Source organism: Megascapheus bottae, chromosome 19 (assembly GCF_031878675.1).
Source record: "Megascapheus bottae isolate mThoBot1 chromosome 19, mThoBot2.hap1, whole genome shotgun sequence".
NCBI lineage: Eukaryota > Metazoa > Chordata > Mammalia > Rodentia > Geomyidae > Megascapheus > Megascapheus bottae.
In genome coordinates, this window is record NC_143527.1 from 47,618,864 (window position 1) to 47,640,198 (window position 21,335).

The window sequence follows — 21,335 nt, forward strand, 5'->3', positions numbered from 1 at the left end:
AGCAAAAAGCCAGAAGGAGAGCTATGACTTTTGGTAGAGCATCAGCCTTGAGCACAAAAGATAAAAGACAGTGCCCAGGCTATGAGTTCAAGCCCCAGGACCAACATAAATAAATACAATTTATTTTTACAACAGGATTAGTTCATTGACTAAAATGAATTTATAGATTAATATAAACCAGAATGAACACATTAAGGCACAGAATTTGGGGAATGTAGAGTGGAAAGGAATTAAAGATATGCACAGCAATGCATGGAGAGTTGGAGGTTTTAAGTGTACAGCCACAGATAAATTTATACAGTGGTAAGTTCTACTTACTGAGCTCTATACTCTTGTTTTTTCATATATTTTTATTGTAATTTATATTCACCAGATAGAAGGTGCATTACTTCAGAAACATTGATACCCTTTCTCATGTCTTGGTTCCCATTTCCCTCCCATTACCCCTGCTCCTCATCTTGTTTTCCCCCTTCCCTCTCCTATCTCAAATAAACATGTATACAATATATCAGATAACAAGGTAAAATACTGTAACAATATGAGATAACCAAGGGGCAGCAAAAGAGATGAGAGATAACATAGGACATTAAGGACAACAATCACTCATTAGATGGCTTTTGTTTCCTTATCCTGGAGGTCCTTTCATTTAGCGTCATCCTATATGGCCTTATGTATCTAGGTTTTGCTGAGCTCTACACTCTTATCCTTTATCTCCCTGAAGCCTAAAAATACAAGCTAGGAAGAAATACCACTGCCAGTACTTACTGATTCCTTGAAAGAGCTCCTCAATATTAATGGCATTCTTTGCACTTGTTTCAACCACAATAGCACCTATGGATTCAGCATATTCCTTGGCATCCTTCAAGGAAACCTCCCTGGAAAACAGAGAGAAATGAATGTTTGATTGTAAACTATAAAATACTTGCAATAATCCCAATGGGGCGTATGGGAGAACGCTTTTATTTTTGTGTAGAATAACGATTTCATTGCCTAGCAAACACTGAAGACCTGTGAGTGAGTCCTTAAAACCTGTGAACACTATTTTATCTCACCATTGATGTCACAGTGGTATGTATAAGGATTATACAACTCACTTTCTTCCCCTTTTAGGACATAGAAGGACAGCTCTATTGTCTTTTACAAACCAGAGGAAACATGTGACATCAGACAATCTGGAAATGAAAATGGCTATAATTCTGGTGCTGTTCAGCATCTTTTTTTTTTGCCAGTCCCAGGGCTTGAACTCAGGACCTGAGCACTGTCCTTGGGTTTTCCTCAAGGCTAGAGCTCTACCACTTTAGCTACAGCACCACTTCTGGCTTTTTCTATGTATGTGGTATCAAGGAATTGAACCTGGGTCTTCGTGCATGCTAAGCATGCCCTCTACCACTAGGCCAAACTCCTGAGCCTGGATTTTCATCTCTTAAAGGCAGTTACCACAAGTATTTAGGAGATAAATTCTAAATATACAATCTTAAAAACAACAACAACTACTACTACTACTTTCAATGTAAAGATGCTGTGGCAGAGTCAAAGATTAAAAATAGAAAAAACCAAGGGCTGGGAATTTGGCCTAGCGGTAGAGTGCTTGCCTAGCATGCATGAAGACCGGGGTTCAATTCCTAGGTACCACATACATAGAAAAAGCCAGAAATGATGCTGTGGCTTAAGTGGTAGGGCTCTAGTCTTGAGAAAGTCCAAGGACAGTGTTAAGCCCTGAGTTCAAGCCCCAGGACTGGCAAAAAAATAGACACAAAACCAAATGAGGCAGTGGTGGCTCATACCTGTGATCCTACATATTCAGAGGGTTAAGATCTGAGGATTATGGTTGGAAGCCATCCAGGACAGAAAAAGTCTGTGAGATTCTTACCTCTAATTAACCAGCAAAAACCTAGAAGTGGAGCTGTGGTTCCAGTGTTAGAATGACAGCTTTGAGTAACAAAGCTATGGAAGAACACAAGGCACTGAGTTCAAGCTCCAATACCAGCACACACAAAAAAATAAAGTTAGAGCCGGGAGTTTGGCCTAGTGGTAGAGTGCTTGCCTAGCATGCACGAAGATCTAGGTTTGATTCCTCAGTACCACATACATAGAAAAAGCCAGAGGTGGTACTGTGGCTCAAGTGGTAGAGCTCTAACCTTGAGAAATCCCAAGGACAGTGCTCAGGCCCTGAGTTCAAGCCCAGGACTGGCAAAAATATAATAGAATAAAAATAAACAGTTCTTATTATCTAGAAATGTCTGTATGTATTCAGTAAATATTTATTGAGCAGGTCTTGTAGGACAGTCCTCCTCGGGGTGTTAGGGCATACACTAGTCTACCTTCTGGAATCTACATGTCAGAACAGAAACAAACGGAAAGTTTATCCAGTCACTTGAGTGGTCATAGTGTAACACAAAGCTCCTCAGGACTAGAAAGTAATGTGCTTTGACTGCTAGAACCTGGGAAAATATTTTGGCTGAGGTCTACTGGCTATGAAGGCCAACTAGAACACTGGTGAGACCTTGTGATAGACTAGCTAATCAAAGGCCTAAGGGAGAGTTCACTGATTTCCTGATGTTATCAAAGATAGATTCCACAGCCAATACTGCCTGGATGTTATGGTGGTTGTGCATATGAATGAAGTGGCCCAGCAAAACAGTGGCAAGTGGGCAGGAGCCATGTGTAGCCTCTCTTATACTTAATAAACACTGACGAATTGGAGGTGAGGAGTGATCTCGAACGATAAGGGGATCTGGAAGGTGTCCTTATATGGAGGTGAGGGCAAATACAACTGGTTAGACAAGGAAAAGAAAAAGGAACAAAATCGAAAATGGGACTTGAACTCAGGGCCTCAAGCTCTCACTGGGCGGTTCAGGGCTTGATGTTCTATACCTCCACTTCTGGAGTTTGGCTAATTAATGCATATCCTCCCTGTTTACAAGGGAACTTTCTACTTAATTTTCTGGAGAGTTCCACCCTCCTATCTCTTCTCCAGATTACTACTCCACCCTCATTCCTTAACTGCCTGAACACACTGTTCTTATGATACAAGCATAAAAGCTGGGCCTATGAAACTGGCTATTCAAAGAAGCAGTATGTATTTAAAGCTGGACCATGTGGAATCTTGGTGCACAAATGTTTTCTTAAACATTCTAATAATCAAATATTGGGAGTAATATTAATATAACACTATTGTAAAAGTATTTTTCGGGGCTGGGAGTGTGGCCTAGTAGTACAGTGCTTGCCTAGCATACACAAAGACCCAGGTTTGATTCCTTGGTACTACATATACAGAAGAAGCTGGAAGTGGTGCTGTGGCTCAAGTGGTAGAACTCTAGCCTTGAGGAAAGCCCAAGGACAATGCTCAGGCCCTGAGTTCATGCCTCAGGACTAGCAAAACAAAACAACAACAACAACAACAAAACACATTTTCCAGCTACCTATAAGTAACTATATATTTTAAAATCTGAAGAAAAAAAAATCAGACACTTAGATCAAATGGGCTCATGGGAAGAGAAATAAGTTGGTGAAATATTTTCCATTCCATGTTCTCCTGAGTTATTTGAGTTTCTCTAGAAGCCTGTATTGTTCATGTGTTATTTTGTAATTCACTGTAAATATTTTTGTGGGAAATAGCTGAAAACTATTTGGAGTCACACTTAGCAAAGAAAACAGCTGTTGTTATTTATTCATGCATGTGTAGGCCATTATCTTACCAAAGATCTAGTGAACCCAATCTCTACTCTGTCCTAAAAAGAACATTTCAAGCACTCCATTTCCCTGTAATTGGGATGAGCAGCTGGTTAATTTAAAAACCACTGCTGAATGGACAGAGACTCTTGGGACCAGAGAAATAAAGCTGTATTTTCTAATACCTTCCTTTTCGCTGGAGGCTCCTTAAATCTGGATCTTTCACTATATACTTTGACAGATTTTGTTTTCCTTTCATCTGTCTTAAAGAAACCATTTTCAGCCAGTGTTGGCAGCTCACACCTGTAATCCTTGCTCCTCAGAAGGCTAAGATCTGAGGATTGAGGTTTAAAGCCAGCCGGTGCAGAAAAAGTCCATGAATTTTTTTTCCCCCAGACCTGTGGCTTCAACTCAGGGCCTGGGCACTGTTCTGAGCTTCTTTTGCTCAAGGCTAGCACTCTCCCAATTGAGCCATAACACCACTTCATATGATCATTCAGCACATTGAGCTAATTGAACTTTGGCTCTGGACACACTGTTTGGATTCAGCTAATGGATGACCAAGGAAAAAGGACCTATGACATAACACTTCATGTTTAGGCTTTTAGTATACTCACATACTCACCCACACACCTATTATTTGAAACAGTCGTGAATGGAATGGCTCTCAACGGAGGGGGAAAGAACATGTGACACAATGCTATAGACTGAATTGTGTTCCTGCCAAAATACACACATGGAAGCCTTAATCTTCAATGTAACTGGACTTGGAAACAAGCTCTACATAGAGGTGATTAAGCTTAAAGGAGGTCACAGGGTAGAGTCCTGTTCAAAATGATCAGTGAACTTGTAAGAAAAGGTAACAGAGAGCTATGTTCTGTGTTTGTGTGGACACAGAGAGAGTGCCAAAGGAATATACAGGGAAGCAGTGACTTGCAAAGAGATCTCAGAACCAAGATCACCTTGGTGGGCATCCTGATCTTAGACCTTCCAGCCTGCAGCACTGAGAGAAACGAAACATCTCTCCCACAAGCACAGTGTGTGGTGTTTAATTCTGTCAATACTAGCAGACAAGTAGACCCCAGGAAGTCAAGTCAAGCTGAAATTCAAGCCAGGAAATGAGCTGTATAGTAGAAGCATCAGAGGCAAACCACAGGTCAACTGAATCACATTTGTAGTGAAATTTCAAGGGTTTATTATAGGCTCTCAGTGGTAAACATCAGTCCTGGTCACAAAGAGTAGAAAATGTCTTGAGTTTGAATTCTAGTTTAGCCATTGACTGACTATGCTGTTTTGGACAAGTTATTTGTCATGCTTGGGGCTCAAGTTGTGCATCCAAATATATGTCTAGAGGGAGTCACTTTTGAAATACCTTCTTCTTTGACTTCTGTGATAGTTTTGGAAGTATGAGGCTTTCTTGGGAGACATAACAAAAGTTGTGCACAACTCTGCCAGGCACTGTGTTGAACTCTGCATTTCCTTAACTTCTCAGAATAACCCTCACAAGATGGGGTTTTGCCCCGTTTATTTTTAACTAAAAAATAAATGGGGGGAGGGGCATTGTTACTAGAGCTTGGACTCAAGGCCTGAGCACTCTTAGCTTTTTCTACTACCACTTGAACCATGGCTCCACTTCCAGCTTTTTGCTGAGCAACTGGAGATAAGAGTCTCATAGACTTTTCTACTCTGGCTAGCTTTGAACCATGATCTTCAGAGCTCAGCCTCTTGAGTAGCTAGGATGAGCCACTAGTGCCCAGCTCTTTTGCCTGGGACAAATGGCAAAAGATACTATGGCTCCCAAAAGATCACATGATGTGCCCATAGACATAAAGGTGGTTCATCAGCAGAGCTATGGTTCATTCTAGGTCTGTCTGTCTATCCACCTGCCTGCCTGTCTATCTGACTTCAGCTATGCACTTCTTAAAAAATTACTTTATTGTTTCTCTGAAGGTGATGTACAAAGGGAGTACATTTCCTTTTGTACTTCCTTTCTCTCACTCTCTCTTAGTTCCTGTTCATAGATTTTAAGTCTTTGCAATTCTCTCTAGATCTGAGGACACTTGGCCTAGCCTTCACACAACTCTCTGATCTGACAATCCAGCAGACGCTACAGCATGACACAGACTTTTACAACATTGTTCCTTTTCTTTAACTCTTCAGAAGCTGCCGAATACTGAAAAGGCCTTGTCTACACAATGCATTGAAGCTTTACTTCAGTGAAATCATTCAGAGAACAGAGCCAGGTACATGTAAGCATACAGAGTAAGGGCTTATTGTAGAGTCTATTTCTGTTGTGTGAATCACCACAGTGATCATAGAAGCTGGCTTCACCCATTCTTAAGGAGAATATCCATGACCTTGGCTGATGAGAATCAAGGTCTATTATCTCAATTCCAGCATCTTCCTCTACAGAGCAAGTTCAACTATGTGGTAGCAAGATGGAGACCATTCCAGATAGCAAAGGTTCCACAGTTTACACAGTTACACAGTTTACATTCTTGTTCCTAAGTGTCCATACCAGGAGGTAAGATTCACCACATTTTTTTTCTTTTTTTTTTAGGGGGAGGGGAGAAGGGAGTCCAAGAATGGGACTCAAACTCAGTACCTGACACTTTCACTTACTAACTTGTGCTCTCCCAACTGAACCATCCCTTCGACCCCTTACCACTCAAGAGTATAATAATCTTTTAATTAAAATAATTTTTTAGTTGAACTACTCTAAATGGGAGACTGAACTATGAAACTGTAAAGGCTGGTGACATGGTGATTTTCATGTGTGTGTGCATTCCTAAACTAGCTTTCTAGTTGAGAGGAAGAAAATACTTCTACTTCTCTGTTTCGTGTTCTCTTCCAGGCTCAGAGTCCTTCTTGGACAATTCTACTGCTTAGCACAGTGCTTGGCATAGAATGAGAGTTCTGTAAATAATGAGAACTCTAGTTTCCTCTGGGTAGGTAGTTTGAGGGCAAGAGTCTCTTTGCCTCCTCAGCCGGTTTCCCGAAATCCTGTTGGTTCCCAGGGACTGGAAAGAACAGTGATACAAGACCAAGATCGTGGCATTTGTCATAGTGTACTGTATTCTCAGAGCATTTGGCATTAAGCCGCTATCAGTAAACACCTGTTGAATGGCTTGCTGACAGATACCCAAGCCACCAACTGTGAAAAGCAGAAGAAGGCAGAGAGGGGGTCATATGGACTTAAGGGATAGGCCCTCAGGAAAAGCTTCTTGCTGCCTACTGCAAAGGCCAGAAAAGCCTTTGGTGTGAAAGCATCCCAAACAGGAGACTCTTTGTCTGCCCAGCTTTAATCCCATTTACTCTGTTTCCTTGAGATCCCTGGAGACAAGCAAAAACCCTGAGCTGGCTACTTGTACACTGCTCAGAAGGGGCAGGAGGTATGGAGCATTCCTGTGGGCTGTAGAATTTTCAACAGGCCTGTACTGCCCAATAAAGGCCTTTGTTTTGTTGACATGGCTGTTGCCCAGCAACATGGCAGCTGGCTTGTTCTAATTTCAGGTCTAGTTCAAGTTTCCATGGTCCTCCTCAACCAATAGTAAGTTAAAAGGAGACAGGTACACCAGAAATGAGTCCCAACCCTCTGGCTAGGAAGGAGGGGATCAAATTGATGGGTTACCAGACAAGGGCTTAAGGGAAGTTCAGTTCCTATGCTCCCAGAAAAGAGATAAGATAGCTATCTTTCCCGATCCCTCCTCTCTACCTCAGGCAGCATTCTAATCACAAGTTTTAATATGAGGCCTATTCACAGATGGCCTAATAAAATACCCAGCGGGCCAAACACTGTTGCTTCGTGCCCATAATCCTAGCTATTCAGTAAGGCTGAGATCTAAGGATTGAGATTCAAAGCCACTCTTGGCAGACCAATCCTAGAGATTCTTAGCTCCAATTAAGCACCAAAAAGCTGTAAGTAGTAGTTCAAGTGGAAGGGCATCAACTTTCAGCTGAAAAAGCCAAGTAAAACCCTGAATTTAACACACACACACACACACACACAGACACACACATATACACACACACACATATTAATTCTGAGAAATTCTGATCCAAAAATGTAAAACATTTCCTAAGCCACACATGAGGTTTCTGTAACATGCTTTCTGTGTTTGTGTTTGGTTTGGTTTTGGTATTAGGGAGGTAAATAATCTTATTTGTAAGTCAGCTTTATGTATTAGGGAACCTAGCTTTCTGTAAAATTTTCCTAAGATTAACGATTCTCAGAAATTAAAAAATTACATACACACCAAAAGTTGACTACTATGTTATTTAAATTTTTGTATTACTATGGTTAAGGGTTTAATTACTATTTCGTTTTCTAATTGATGTTTATGTATTTCTAATTGGCTATTGTGTTTAATTACTACTTCACTTTCTAATTGGTTACCTGTACATAGGTAAAAACAGGAAATAACTGCAGGTTTCTTATTCTTGCTAGCACTTTAAAAAACCATATGGACACAGGATCCTAGCTCATCCACAAGGGCCAAGCTGCCACATGTTCAGTAGTGAATCATGTGGGAGTATGAACACACACAGCATGGGGCATGCGCACTGCACACGGGGTGACAGGTGGAAGAGTTCAGGGAGCTTTACTGTAACCAACCAGGATGTTACAAAGGAGATGAAGCCCCCAGCCTGGTACTGTGCAACGATCCCGAGGATCCTTTCAAAATGCTGACCTCTGCTGACAATGATCTTTTTTTTTTTTTTTTTTTTTTTTTGGGCAATGGTTGGGTAAGAGGAGTCCATTGCCCAGGACCTACTGAAGCAGAATGTCCCTGAGTGAGCAGGAATTCTGTGAGTTCAAAGCTTCCCACTCAAGAGGGACAGTCATTCAAGAGGTGGACCATAAAATACTGAGATGATGCTTTGTAATCTGTCTGATTTATAAGAGGACTCTATGAACTGCAAGAGTTTAGAATACAGGGCATAATAAAATACCCATTGCTCAGGCACCAATTTACAGTGATATATGGAAGATGGACAATGGCCTAAAACAAGTCGTCTGGTTATTTGTAGAATGTACATTGTATTTCTAAAACTCCATAGCTGTCAAGTTCTGGTGGTTCATGCTAGCCTCTCAGGAGGCTGAGATCTGAGAATTACGATTTAAAGCCAACTAGATATCTCCAATTAACAAGGGAAAGAAAAAAATCCACAAGTAGAGCTGTGGCTCAAGTGGTTTTGAGTCTTGGGCAAAAACAGACAAAGCAAAAGCATGAGGCCCTGAGTTCAATCCTCAGAATTGACAGTCAATAGATCAGTCAAACTCCACAGCAGCAATAAACAACTTTTATATTCTGCTACCCTCTTGAAATATAGCATTTACTTTTTCATTTAAAAACATGCATGCCCTCAACCCAGATCCAAGATCACATTTAAAATCCCAAGCTATATGAACACAGGCCATCATTAACACAGCAATCAACCATGAGCAGAAGAATGCTGGTAAACACTGAATGGAACTTTTTTTTCTGTCAAAGCCACATAATTCAGGTATTCTAGCCCACAGCAAGGGAAAAATCTGACCACATTCCATCAAGACCAAGCCTTGAAATAGTTCTACATGTCCCCATTCCCCACAGTACCCAGTGAAATGTTTAGTTTTCCATGCCATTAGCTCCTGTTTTTTTCCAAATAACTAAAACATCAGTGCAATACCCTCTTACCAATCTTTCTAACTACTAAATGCAGCAAATCCATGTTGAATGCTAGTGATTAAGGATGTTTGTACTCAAACTAAAACCAAAATCAACTTCTTTGTTTAAAAAGGGAGAATAATTAATACCTTCCCTGTAAGGATCTAACTGGACAATGACCTGTAACAATGACCTGAGGCCTTCCAGTTTCTGTTCCCATGGGGTTCAGCCTGCTTAATAATGTGTGTCGGGCACTGTTGCTTACCCAGGGCCAAATTCCGGGTGTCAAGTTCAAGCAGGCCAGGCCAGGTTCTCTGCCACAAACTTCAGTAAGTTGTTTTTCATGTAAACCACAAGGGATTGGAATTAAAGGATCCAACAGAAGACATGATCTCATAGAGAAATTCGAATTTGGTGCTAGTACAATGGGGATGGGGGAGTGTCCTTTAGGTTTTTCACCTAACACTGGCATTCTACCACTTGAGCCACAGCTCTACTTCTGGGATTTTGCTGGTTTTGCTGGTTATGCTGCTTGAAGATTTTCACAGACAATTGCAGGTCATAATGAAAGTTGCATTATAAGACTGAAACTCCTGAGCAACATGTGAAATGCAAACAAAAACATTGCTCTGTCTTCTAAGAAACTCTTCAGGAACCAAAGCTTATCTCTCTGCTTAACAGTACAATAGTTGATTTTTTTTTTTTTTGCCAGTCTTAGGGCTTGAACTCAGGGACTGGACACTGTACTTCAGCTTTCTCAAGGCTAGTGCTCTACCACTTGAGTCTCAGCACCACTTCCAACTTTTTCTGTGTATATGGTACCAAGGAACTGAACCCAGGGCTCCATGCATTCTAGGCAAGCACTCTACCACTAGACCACACTTCTGGCCCAGTTGTTGACTTTTTAAAACATCCTTTGTCCATTCCCAAAATGTGGTTCTAGATTTGAGCACAAGTATCAGTACAACTCACATTTATCTTAACATAGGTACAGATGGATAAACAGAAATCACTAGAACTAGGTGACATACACATATCAGAACACCTACACACACCTCCTAGCTCTGCTTGCTGAGTGGGCTGGGAGCAGTAACATCCCAGTAAGGACGAGTACATCTGACACCCAGATCTTTGGTTCGGTTTTATTTTCATTTTGGTACTGTGACTTGAACTCAGGGCCTACATGCTGATCCTGAACTTTTTCTGTTCATTATCAGTGCTCTAGAATTATAACTACAACTTCACTTCTGTGTTTTTTTGGTGCTTAATTCAAGAGTCTCACAAATTTTCTTGCTTAGGGCTAGTCTTGAACTATGATTCTCAGATCTCAGTCTCCTGAGTAGCTAGGATTACAGGTGTGAGCCACTGATGTCCTGCCTTCAGATCTTGTTTTTTGTTTTTGTTTTTTGGGGTTTTTTTTGGGCCAGTCCTGGGCTTGAGCTCAGGGTCTCCGCACTGTCCTTTGATTTTCTCAAGGCTAGAGCTCTACCACTTGAGCTACGGCACCACTTCTGGCTTTTTTTCCCCCTATGTATGTGGCACTGAGGAATCGAACCCAGGTCTTCGTGCATGCTAGGCAAACACTCCACCACTAGGCCAGATTCCCGGCCCCTTGTTTTTTTTTTTTTTTTTTTTTGCCAGTCCTGGGCTTGAGCTCAGGGCCTGAGCACTGTCCTTGGGACTTTCTCAAGGCTAGAGCTCTACCACTTGAGCCTCAGCACCACTTCCAGCTTTTTTCTATGTATGTGGTACACTAAGGAATCGAACCCGGGTCTTCGTGCATGATAGGCAAGCACTTTAACCACTAGGCCAAACTCCCGGCCCCTTTGTTTGTTTTTTTTAAATACCACTTCCCAGTAAAAGAATCCAGAGCTTCTTGGAGAAACAGTTCACTATACATCAGGGACCGACATTATACAAGATAAGCCTGCTTATCTTACTGAGCATAAGCACACACTCAAAAAATAAATGATGGACAATGTCGTAAGTGCCCAGAAACTACAAGTGGCCCAAACTGGAACAGTTAACACAACAAAATAAATATGCTATTTGTGTGTATGCGGTGCGTGTACATGTTTGCACATGCCGGTATTGGGGCGTGAGCTCAGGGACCCTTTTTTTAGGAGGGGGCCTTTTTCATTCAAGGCAGGTGCTCTACCACTTGAGACAGCTCCACTTCCAGAACAAAAAATAACACAGTAGTACATTCTAATGCAAAGTGTAAAATAAACACAATGTATACCAGGTTGTAAACAGCTGCTAATCTACACTACCTTCAGAAAATCTTCTCTGGGGCCAGCATATCCTAGATAAAGATAACCACAGCATATCGTAAGTCCACTCATTTGCCAAGACCAATGATAAAGCTGTATTGGCTGAGCATAACATTTGCATTAAGGATGCATAAATAAGCTAGTGGATCAGAATAGAGATCTCTGGGGATATATCACATGTGATAAAAGCCCAAGATGATACTGCAAGACAATGGGGATAAGAAAGGACTTTAGCTGAACACCAAGGCTCATGCCTATAATCCTAGCTACTCAAGAGGCTAAGAACTGAGGATCGCAGTTCAAAGCCAACCAGGGCAGGAAAGTCTATCAGACTCTTATCTCCAATTAACTACCAAAACGCTGGAAGTGGAGCTGTGATTCAAGTGGTAGAGAACCAGCCTTGAGCAAAAAAAGCTCAGGAACAGCACGCAGGCACTGAGTCCAAGGCCAAGAGAATAAAAGACACCTTAATAACACTGAAACAACCAAATAGCTATGGAAAGGAGGCTGCATATGTAAACATCAATGTCAAGAGACTTATAAACAGTCACAAAGCTACAAAGACTGTGAATGACAAGTATAGGAGACTCTTCCTGATCTTGGAGTAATGGAAGGATTTCTTATAAGACACTCCCATAACCATCTCTCAATGAAACAAACAATAAAGGAAAAATCTGACAGATCATATTATATAAGACGTAAGGACCTGTGAAACAGAAGTGACAACATGGAGTAAAGAAGAAAAGACTCAGATGATCTGAAGATGACAAAGAAACAGCAATTACAGGTTTTCTAAATTGTAAGAATAAACAAGGTTCAGGTAGTCCAATAGAAAACCTGGTAGAAAAGAAAACAAGAATCAGATTCATTAGACTTAATGGGTTAATATGCTGAAATGAAAACTCTTGGCATAACTACTAAAATTATATCTAGACAATTTTAAAACTTAAAAAGGACAAGGAAAAACAAAGAAAATGAGGATGGCTCAATAGACATAAAAAGGTGTCATTTCTGCTGCTAACTAGGGAAGTATAAACTGAAAAGACTGTCAGATGCCACTACACATACTGAAGAAGTCTCCCAATACCAAGACTTAGCAAGGACATGGGGCAATAGGAAGTCTCACACAGTAGGGGTACCCATTGGAGAACACTGTCATAGCCAGATTAAACTGAAATATGTTCATCTTGTTAGTAAACTCATACACCACAGCTCCAGAGATCTGTGAAACCCGTATGGCACTATAAAGTATGCAAAAGAATAGCAAAGAAGGATGCTCAAAACATGAAACCAGAAGTGACTGAAGCACTCACCAACAGCAGGACGGACAGACCCATAAAATGAAAAGCTACAAACTTCAGCTAACGATCACTGGGGTGGATCTCAAAGCTGGTTGAACACCCAATATTATTCCATTTAAACAAGGTTCAAAAGCAGGCCTGTACTCTGTCAGGATGTGCTCCAACCTGTTCTTGACCCTCCCTATTTCATGGACCAAGCTTGCTCCTCAGGCATTTGTCCAGAAGCTTCCTCCTTTCAGGAATCCTCTTTCTATCCCAGTCATGGTTAACCCCTCATGACAGGTGTCACCCCTCAGCGCTGCCTGTGACATTGCCACCATGATGCACCATCGCAGGGATGCAACATGAGTTGTTCAACACGTGACAGAAATGGTAAGACAAATTCCCTTCTTACTATTTTTTCACTTCCATTCCAGATGCCCTTTATCTTACCCAGAATCTTCGACTCTAAGAGCAAAAGTTCCAGACTCAATGGCCCTACCTTCACCAATACCTTCCAGTGTGGCTAGAAGAGAGACCAGGGTGTTACAGTGAGACCTCAGGTCACCACATCATTCCAATTCTGACAATTCTGGCTGTAAGGCCACGGGAGGGATAAGCTAGACTTTTCTTCATTGGTTGCCAGTTAAAGCAGATGGTTCCCTCACAACTAAATGACCCCAATCCCTGCCCCAGCCAAAGGCAACTGGGTTTACACTGGATAACAGGAAGGTGACATTCCAGGAGGAGAATCCTGTTATCAAATGCAAGCAAGCCATTCCAATTTCACTTTCTCCTGATGACAGTGGATGTGAGGAATCCATAGGAGGAAGGACAGAAGGGCTTCTGGAGCTGCTTCTGCAGGGTTATAATGGCATAACTTTAGGATCCTGAAAGGTGAGATACCTTACTGGTCTGCATAAGGCCTAGAAGGAGCAAGAGGCCCAGGAAGGTGTGGCCTGCAGGCAGAAACCTGACAGACTTGGTTGGGATAGATTCCAGGGCTGCCTCATTCTCCTCTATCAATTAAGTCAATGCGTTTTCCAGGTATTTCCCTTCAAATATTTTAACTTTGCTTAGTTATATGGGGGTTCTTTCAATGTTATATTTCCATACATGTTTACACTATATTCCAATCAATCTTACCTCCTCAATCCCACTCCCAGCCTCCCTCCCATGCCAAAAAAACAAAAAACAAAACAAACAAACAAAACGCAGCATCTGCAGCAGATATCCTGGTTCCATGTTCTTAGTTGCAAATCATGAAATTTACTTGTATTCAACTCTTTTTTTTTTTTTTTTACAGGGCCTGAGAACTGTCCTTGGGCTTTCTCAAGGCTAGAGCCCTACCACTTGAGCCATAGCACCAGTTCTGCCTTTGTCTATGTGTATGATACTGAGGAATCAAACCCCGGTCTTTGTGCATGCTAGGCAAGCACTCTACCACTAGGCTAAACTCCTGGCCCTGTATTCAACTCTTTTATCCTCCCTGCCAACTCATCCCCACCCACCATCCAGAGTCTATTTCCCTCCTTACTGCTGATCAATATGTTGTCTAGTTTTTTAATTAATTTTTGATAAATATCATTTTATGTGATCAGAGGCACAGAGGTATCTGCATCTTCGTGCTCCTCCCCTAAGAGTATCCTCCTTCAGTCTCACTGTATATGAATGCCTACAATCCTCTTCCTTTCCTTCCCCTTCTCCTCCTGAGTAGTCTTAGTTGAATTCATGTTCCACATTTAACCATAAAAACCATCATGTGTATATATACGTACACATACACACATGTCCATAAATATGGATGTCTTTGAGGTCTAGCTAAAGATCACTTTTTAAAATGCCTATATCTGGGCCTGGAGTTTGGCCTAGTGGTAGAGTGCTTGCCTAGCATGCACGAAAACCCAGGTTCGATTCCTCGGTACCACATACATAGAAAAATGCTGGAAGTGGTGCTGAGGCTCAAGTGGTAGAGCTCTGGCCTTGAGAAAGTCCAAGGACAGTGCTCAGGCCCTGAGCTCAAGCCCAGGATTGGCAAAATAAAATAAAATGCCTATATCTCTGTTTGTCTCTTCCTACTGTATCAGAACATCTTGGGACTAGATCTTAAAATAAAACATTTTAACTAGCCATACAGATTCTTATGCTTTTAAAATTTCTAAAACCACTAAAGTTATCCCCTCCCTCCTTCCCTTCCTGCCTTTCTTCCTTCCCTCCCTCCCTACCTTTCTTTTTTGCCTCAATTGCCCAGGCTGTGTATTGTCCTGTTGGATGTCTCTGACTTTCTGAGAAGATTTCTTTTCTATATGAATTCCAGATCAGTTTGCTATCCTGCAGCCAGAGAAAGTCTAGAATGAGTCCTGGGGCCACATGTCACCTGCTCTGCATGTGTGTCTGCTCCTCCTCATACTCTGGCCAGGGGAAGCCACCAGGAGGGTTTTTTTCTCTCCCTCTCTGCAAGCAGCTGGCAACCCAGATCATACATGGTCAACAGAGCTGAGGGTTTTTTTCTTCTTTTCTTGATTTCTTGAGACAGAGGCTCATTATGTTGTCTTCACTGGCCTTGAACTCTCCATCTTCCTGCCTCTACCTTCTGACTGCTAGGATGACAGGCCTGTACCTCCAGGGCCTGGCCAAGTTCGTTCTCTCTCTCTCTCTCTCTCTCTCTCTCTCTCTCTCTCTCTCTCTCTCTCTCTCTCTCTCTCTCTCTTTCAACACTGGCATGTCCTTTAACCATCCTCAAGTTTATAATCCCTACCCAGGCGTCCGCAGATGGTGAGGAATAGGAAACAGCCAGGTCTCATTAGGAGTTAGGCATTCAGCCCCTGAGAGATGGACCAATGTTACTCCAAGGTGAGTGCTGGTGGGAAGCAGGAAGCTTTCACCAGGACAGCGGCCCATACCCACTGTGCCTCTCTGCTTCAGGATACTCTACCCATATAGCCATCTCAGCAGAGAAAGATTTTTATCTAGCACAGTTCAAAGTAAGTCAAGAAAATCTCTCACTCAAAGTCTAGAACCTAAATAAAAGTCAGAGCCAGGGGAAGGCGGCTCACACTTATAATCCTAGCCACTGAGGAAGCTGAGATCTGAGGATCGCAGTTCAAAGCCCGCCCAGGCAGGGAAGTCTATAATTCTCTTATCTCCATTTAATCACCAGAAACCGGGTAGAGCTATGGCAAAAAGGATAGAGTGATAGCCTTGAAGTCAGTGCCTTTGGCCCCAGTTCAAGCCCCACAACCAATGGGAAAAAATAATCAAACCAGAAATCTTGAATTTACCCCACAATGGCTTTCACTCTGAGAGGCCTTTATATAGTTTGAGCAACACTACTCCAAAAGATCCGAAGACTAAAATGCTCCAGTCTCACATTTTTAAAGTAGCACCATGAATTTACAAGAAGAGGTAATGCTGAAGTTTTGTGCAGAAAATTAAACTATTGTGTAAAATAGTCTTTAGACTATGTTTTTAAGGTGTAGGTGAAACAAATGAATTGTGTGTTTTGGATTTGGATGGCATCAATTTATGCTTATAAAAATAATGCTGAACTCTTAAATCCAAACATTATTGGTTGCAAATATTTCAGATCGGGGCTACTTTATGTGAACTATCTTTTGTGATGGACAGAGAGCACCGATGATGGTGGAACAACACTTCTTCTGCCAAGTACTGTGTACGTAAGTGTTTTGCATGGACTGGGCCAAATGTGGAGAGTTAGTTCCACTTTCATTCCACTCCACTCTCAAAATACCCCAACTAGCTTACATGGCCAAAGTAGGTAAGATGAGATCAGCTTCACACACACACACACACACACACAAGCATACATGCACACCTATATACTATAGTCCTGCATATACCCCCACCCCTCCCATCTTATGAGAAATACAGTTTCCTGGGAATTACAGGGCAGCAAAGAACTCTGTAATAAGAGTAAGAAAGTCAAATGCTGAGTGAGGTCGAAGGCTTACAGTGATTTGGCCAAGACCCCAGAAAATTCCTGATAGCAGGCAGAATTCAGAGCAGCCAGACTGGCTGACCAAGAACTAAATTGTCCTGTATGGAAAGCAGGTGGCCCAACTGGCATCAGCCATGAGGCGAATGGAGTACTTTATTTCCACCACAATGTATCATCACGGGCTCAGAGAAAATGGGCCAACAAATCAAGGATTGAGATCTCTAAAATTATGGGCCAAATCAAACCTCTCTACATACGTTAGTTTGTGTCAGGTATTTTTTATGGGAATGGACAGCCATCTAACTCAGCTTGATTCACATGGCATATTTCTCCTACAGAGTCATCCAAGTTGGATGTACTGGCATTTGTTCCATTTTATTGCTATGGATGCACCACAGTGTATTTAACCACTCACTTGTTGAAGGACATCTGGGCTGATTTTAGTTTAGAGCTGTTACAAACCAAGTGTCTATGAATATTTATGTGCAGGTTTTGTGTAAGGATAGAGTTTCATTTTTTTCTTTTTGGGAAATGCATCAGAGTGTTAATTGCTTCACCATGCAGTCATGCCTAGTTTGATAAGAAACTATCCAATAGCTTCCTTTATGGAGTGGCTTTGCTAGTGAGCACTTGACAATATTAGTGTGGCTGCTGTCTTATTCTATCCATCGCTCTCCATCTTCATTTTCTCTTGTATAAAATTCTGTTCATCTCTTTTTTTCCTCTGTCAAATTAGAGTGGTGTGTGTGTGTGTGTGTGTGTGTGTGTGTGTGTGTGTGTGTGTGTGTGTACCAGTACTAGGGCTTGAATTCAGGACCTGAGCTCTGTCATTCACTTTCTCACTCAAGGCTGGTGCTATACCATTTTAGCCATGCCTCCACTTCCAGCTTGTTGATGGTACTGGAAATAAGAGTCTATGTATTTTTCTGCCTAGCTGGCTTCAAACCTTGACCAATATCTGTTTCCTGAGTAGCTAAGAATAAAGGCAGGAGTCACCAGTACCTGGTTGATATTTTCTTTCTATATAGACAATAATGTCTTGAACATAAAGTAACTTTTCATGAATACATTTTTAAGTTGGGCACCAATTACTCATACCTATAATCCTAGCAAATCAGGAGGCTGAAATTGGAGGGTTGTGGTTCAAAGCCAGCCCATGTAAGAAAAGTCTGAGAGATTCTTATGTCCAATAAATTACCAAAAAAAGCCAGAAGTGGAGCTGTGGCTCAAGTGATAGAGCCTTGAGAAAGAAAAGGGCTCAGTAATTAGTGTCCAGGCCCAAGACTCAGGATCAGCGCACACACACACACCTTAAAAGAAACTTTATACTACTGTCATAAATGGAACACTAGTATCAATGGTCATAAAAGAATGTGAAAAAGAGTAGGAATGAACTTTAGTTCTACTAGATAAGCACTGTCTGTACATTTTTCTCCCCCATCTCTCACTCACAGGAAGAAGAGCAAGGAAGGGAACACAGGTGTTAGAAACTTATTGGTACCCCAGCACCACATGTGTACAGGAAACATTCGCAGATCTCAGGCTCATGGTGAACATTCCCCAGAACAGACCTCACAAAACAAACCTCAGAAACATTAAAATTATACCAAGCATGCGTCAAATTCCAATGTTATTAAATAAGAAATCATTAGCAGTCAGAAATATGGGCAATTCACAAATGTGTGAAAATTAAACAATACGCTACTAAAAAAACAGTGAGTCAGGAAATAAATTAGGAAAGTCTGTGAGATCGTTAAAAGCAGAACATACTAAAACTCATGAGATACTAAGTGCTTTTGAGACCTGTTTATACTATAAATACCTACTTTGCTAAAAGTCTGAAATAGATAATACTAAGCTTCAATAAAAGAACTGAGAACAAACTCAGTAGAAAAAAACTCAATGCTCTGCCCTTAAAATCAGAGAGAAGAAAAATATCCCTTTTCATCTCCTTTTTTGTGCTAGTATCTTTTTTGCTTGGCTTTTTTTTTTTTTTTTTTTTTTTAAGCCAAGGCTGGTGCACTGCCACTTGAATCACACCTTCACTTTGGCTTACTGTTGGCAAATTGGAGATCAGAGTCTCAGGGACTTTTCTGCCCAAGCTGGCTTTGAACCATAATACTCATATTTCAGCCTCTTGAATAGCTACGTTTACAGATGTGCTCATGTATGCCCAGGCTTCCCCTCATTATTTTTTTTGGGGGGGGCATGGGACTGGAACTCTGGGCCTAGGCATTGTCCCTGAGCTCTTCAGCTCAAGGTCACTGCCTACCCCTTGAGCCACAGTGCTACTTCTGGTTTTCTGGTGATAAAGAGTCTCACGAATTTTGAGCCCAGGCTGGCTTTGAACCTTAATCCTCAGATCTCAGCCTTCTGAGTAGCTAGGATTGCAGGCGTGAGCCACTGCGCCCGACCCCCTTATCCTTGACTGTAGTCTGTATAGATCTGTGTCCTGAAATCTAAGGTTCCATTAGTGTTGGGACCAATCTAGCTCAAGGTTACTTTCTTTTCTTTTCTTTTTTGGTTGGTTGTGGGGCTTGAAATCAGGGCCTGGGCATTGTCCCTGAGCTCTTCAGCTCAAGGCTAGCAGTCTACCACTTTGAGCCACAGCGCCACTTCCAGTTTTCTGGTGGTTAATTGGAGATAAGGGTCTAAAGACTTTTGTGCCCAGGCTGGCTTTGAACCGTGATCCTCAGATTTCAGCCTTCTAAGTAGTTAGGATTACAGATGTGAGCTTCCAGCACCCTGTTTTCAGAGTTCCTCTTAATTCAGATTTTAAGGTGCCTTACAGGATAACATGTTCTATAAAACAGTAGTTAGAAATAGGATTACAGTTCAAGCATAGGCCTGAACAAAGCACACGCCCCTGTCCTGCAAAAATGGACTGAAACTGAAGATCAATGTTGAATTTCTACTTAGCAAGTATGAGCCCTGACTTAAAAGAAAGCAAAATAAAAAAATTAAAAACCCTCTAGATGGCCGGGAGTTTGGCCTAGTGGTTAAAGTGCCTGCCTAGCATGCACGAAGACCCGGGTTCGATTCCTTGGTACCGCATACATAGAAAAAAGCCGGAAGTGGTGCTGAGGCTCAAGTGGTAGAGCTCTAGCCTTGAGAAAGTCCAAGGTCAGTGCTCAGGCCCTGAGCTCAAGCCCACGACTGGCAAAAAAAAAACAAAAAAAAAACCCTCTAGTAAGGTACACTGACATCATACTAGCCTTTCTCACTGATCCATTCAGAGATATGAATCTTCATTTTGGTTGTCTAATTAAAAAGTATCTCTGATCTAGATTGCTTTTTTTCTTTTTCTGGTTGGCCATGAGACTTGAACTCTGGTCCTGGGCACTGTCCCTGAGCTCTTCAGCTCAAGGCTCCCATTCTACCACTTTGAGCCACAGTACCACTTCTGGTTTTTTGATGGTTAATTGGGCACCACTTTCATGCCTAGCCTGGCTTTGCAGTTTGATCCTCAGATCTCGACCTCCTGAGTAGCTAGGCTTACTGATGTGAGCTACTGGTACCTGGCTAGATTACTCTTATGTGTAACAGAAGTTATATATTGTACACTTCACACCATAATTGTGGGATTTTGTGGAGCCATATTCAGCCTTCACTGAGCCTCCACTAGCAGAAAAATGGAAATTGCCCAGCGCTTGGACTTCCCATTGGTGGCAGTAAAGAGAGGGACTTGAATTATTACCCACTGAGAAGGAATAAACTGAGAGTGAATTTATAGCTGGAAGGCAGATGGATGGATTATGTTTGTCAGAGCATCTTGAAACCACATACATAAGAATAAGCTCTGCATAACTAGATATGCCTGTGGAGGGGAACGTGGCACCAGTGTACATGAGGTGACATCCATGCAAGGAGTGGTAGGTTCAAAGGCAAAAGCAGCACAACACAAGAATGTTTTGAGGAGAGGCTCCATTTATCTAAGAGCTGAGCCATTTCAAGGCTCCCATTTTCCCATTCCATGGAGACAGTGGAAATGCCATTTTGTACTCACTGGGAAATCCTTCCAGGGCTTTTAAGACTTAAAACAATAAATGCCAAGCAAATACTTCTCCGGCAACAAAAATATCAAATTCTAGAGCTATAGGTAGCCCTGGCTTTTTTAAAAATCATGTGGTATTTATCTTTCAATAAATCCCATCCCCCCTGGCTAATTAAAGATAGGAGGTTCAGGTGCTAGTGGCTTACAATTGTAATCTTAGCTACTCAGGAGGCTGAGATCTGAGGATCATGGCTCAAAGACAGACTAGGTAGAAAAGACTGTGAGACTTTTATCTCCAATTAACCGCCAGAAAACTGGAAATGGTGCTATGGCTCAAAGTGGTAGAGTGAAAGTTTGAGCTGACGAGTTCAGGGACAGTACCTAAGCCCTGAGGAGTTCAGGCCCCAGGACTAGGAGAAAAAAAACGTCTCCAAAGACTTTCTGTTCCAGCTTGCTTTGAACTAGGAGCCTAAGATTTCAGTCTCCCAAGTAGGATTATAAGCATGA

The 21,335-nt window shown here is 41.8% G+C and overlaps 1 protein-coding gene across 1 annotated transcript in view; it reads right to left on the bottom strand.

Moving 5' to 3' along the window:
* Rab31 (RAB31, member RAS oncogene family) overlaps window positions 1–21,335 on the bottom strand; it is a 116,710-nt gene that overhangs the window by 20,062 nt on the left and 75,313 nt on the right. Inside the window, exon 6 of the mRNA XM_090353516.1 lies at window positions 766–875. Coding sequence (XP_090209642.1) covers window positions 766–875 — 110 coding nt within the window. The remainder of the gene's footprint in view (window positions 1–765; window positions 876–21,335) is intronic.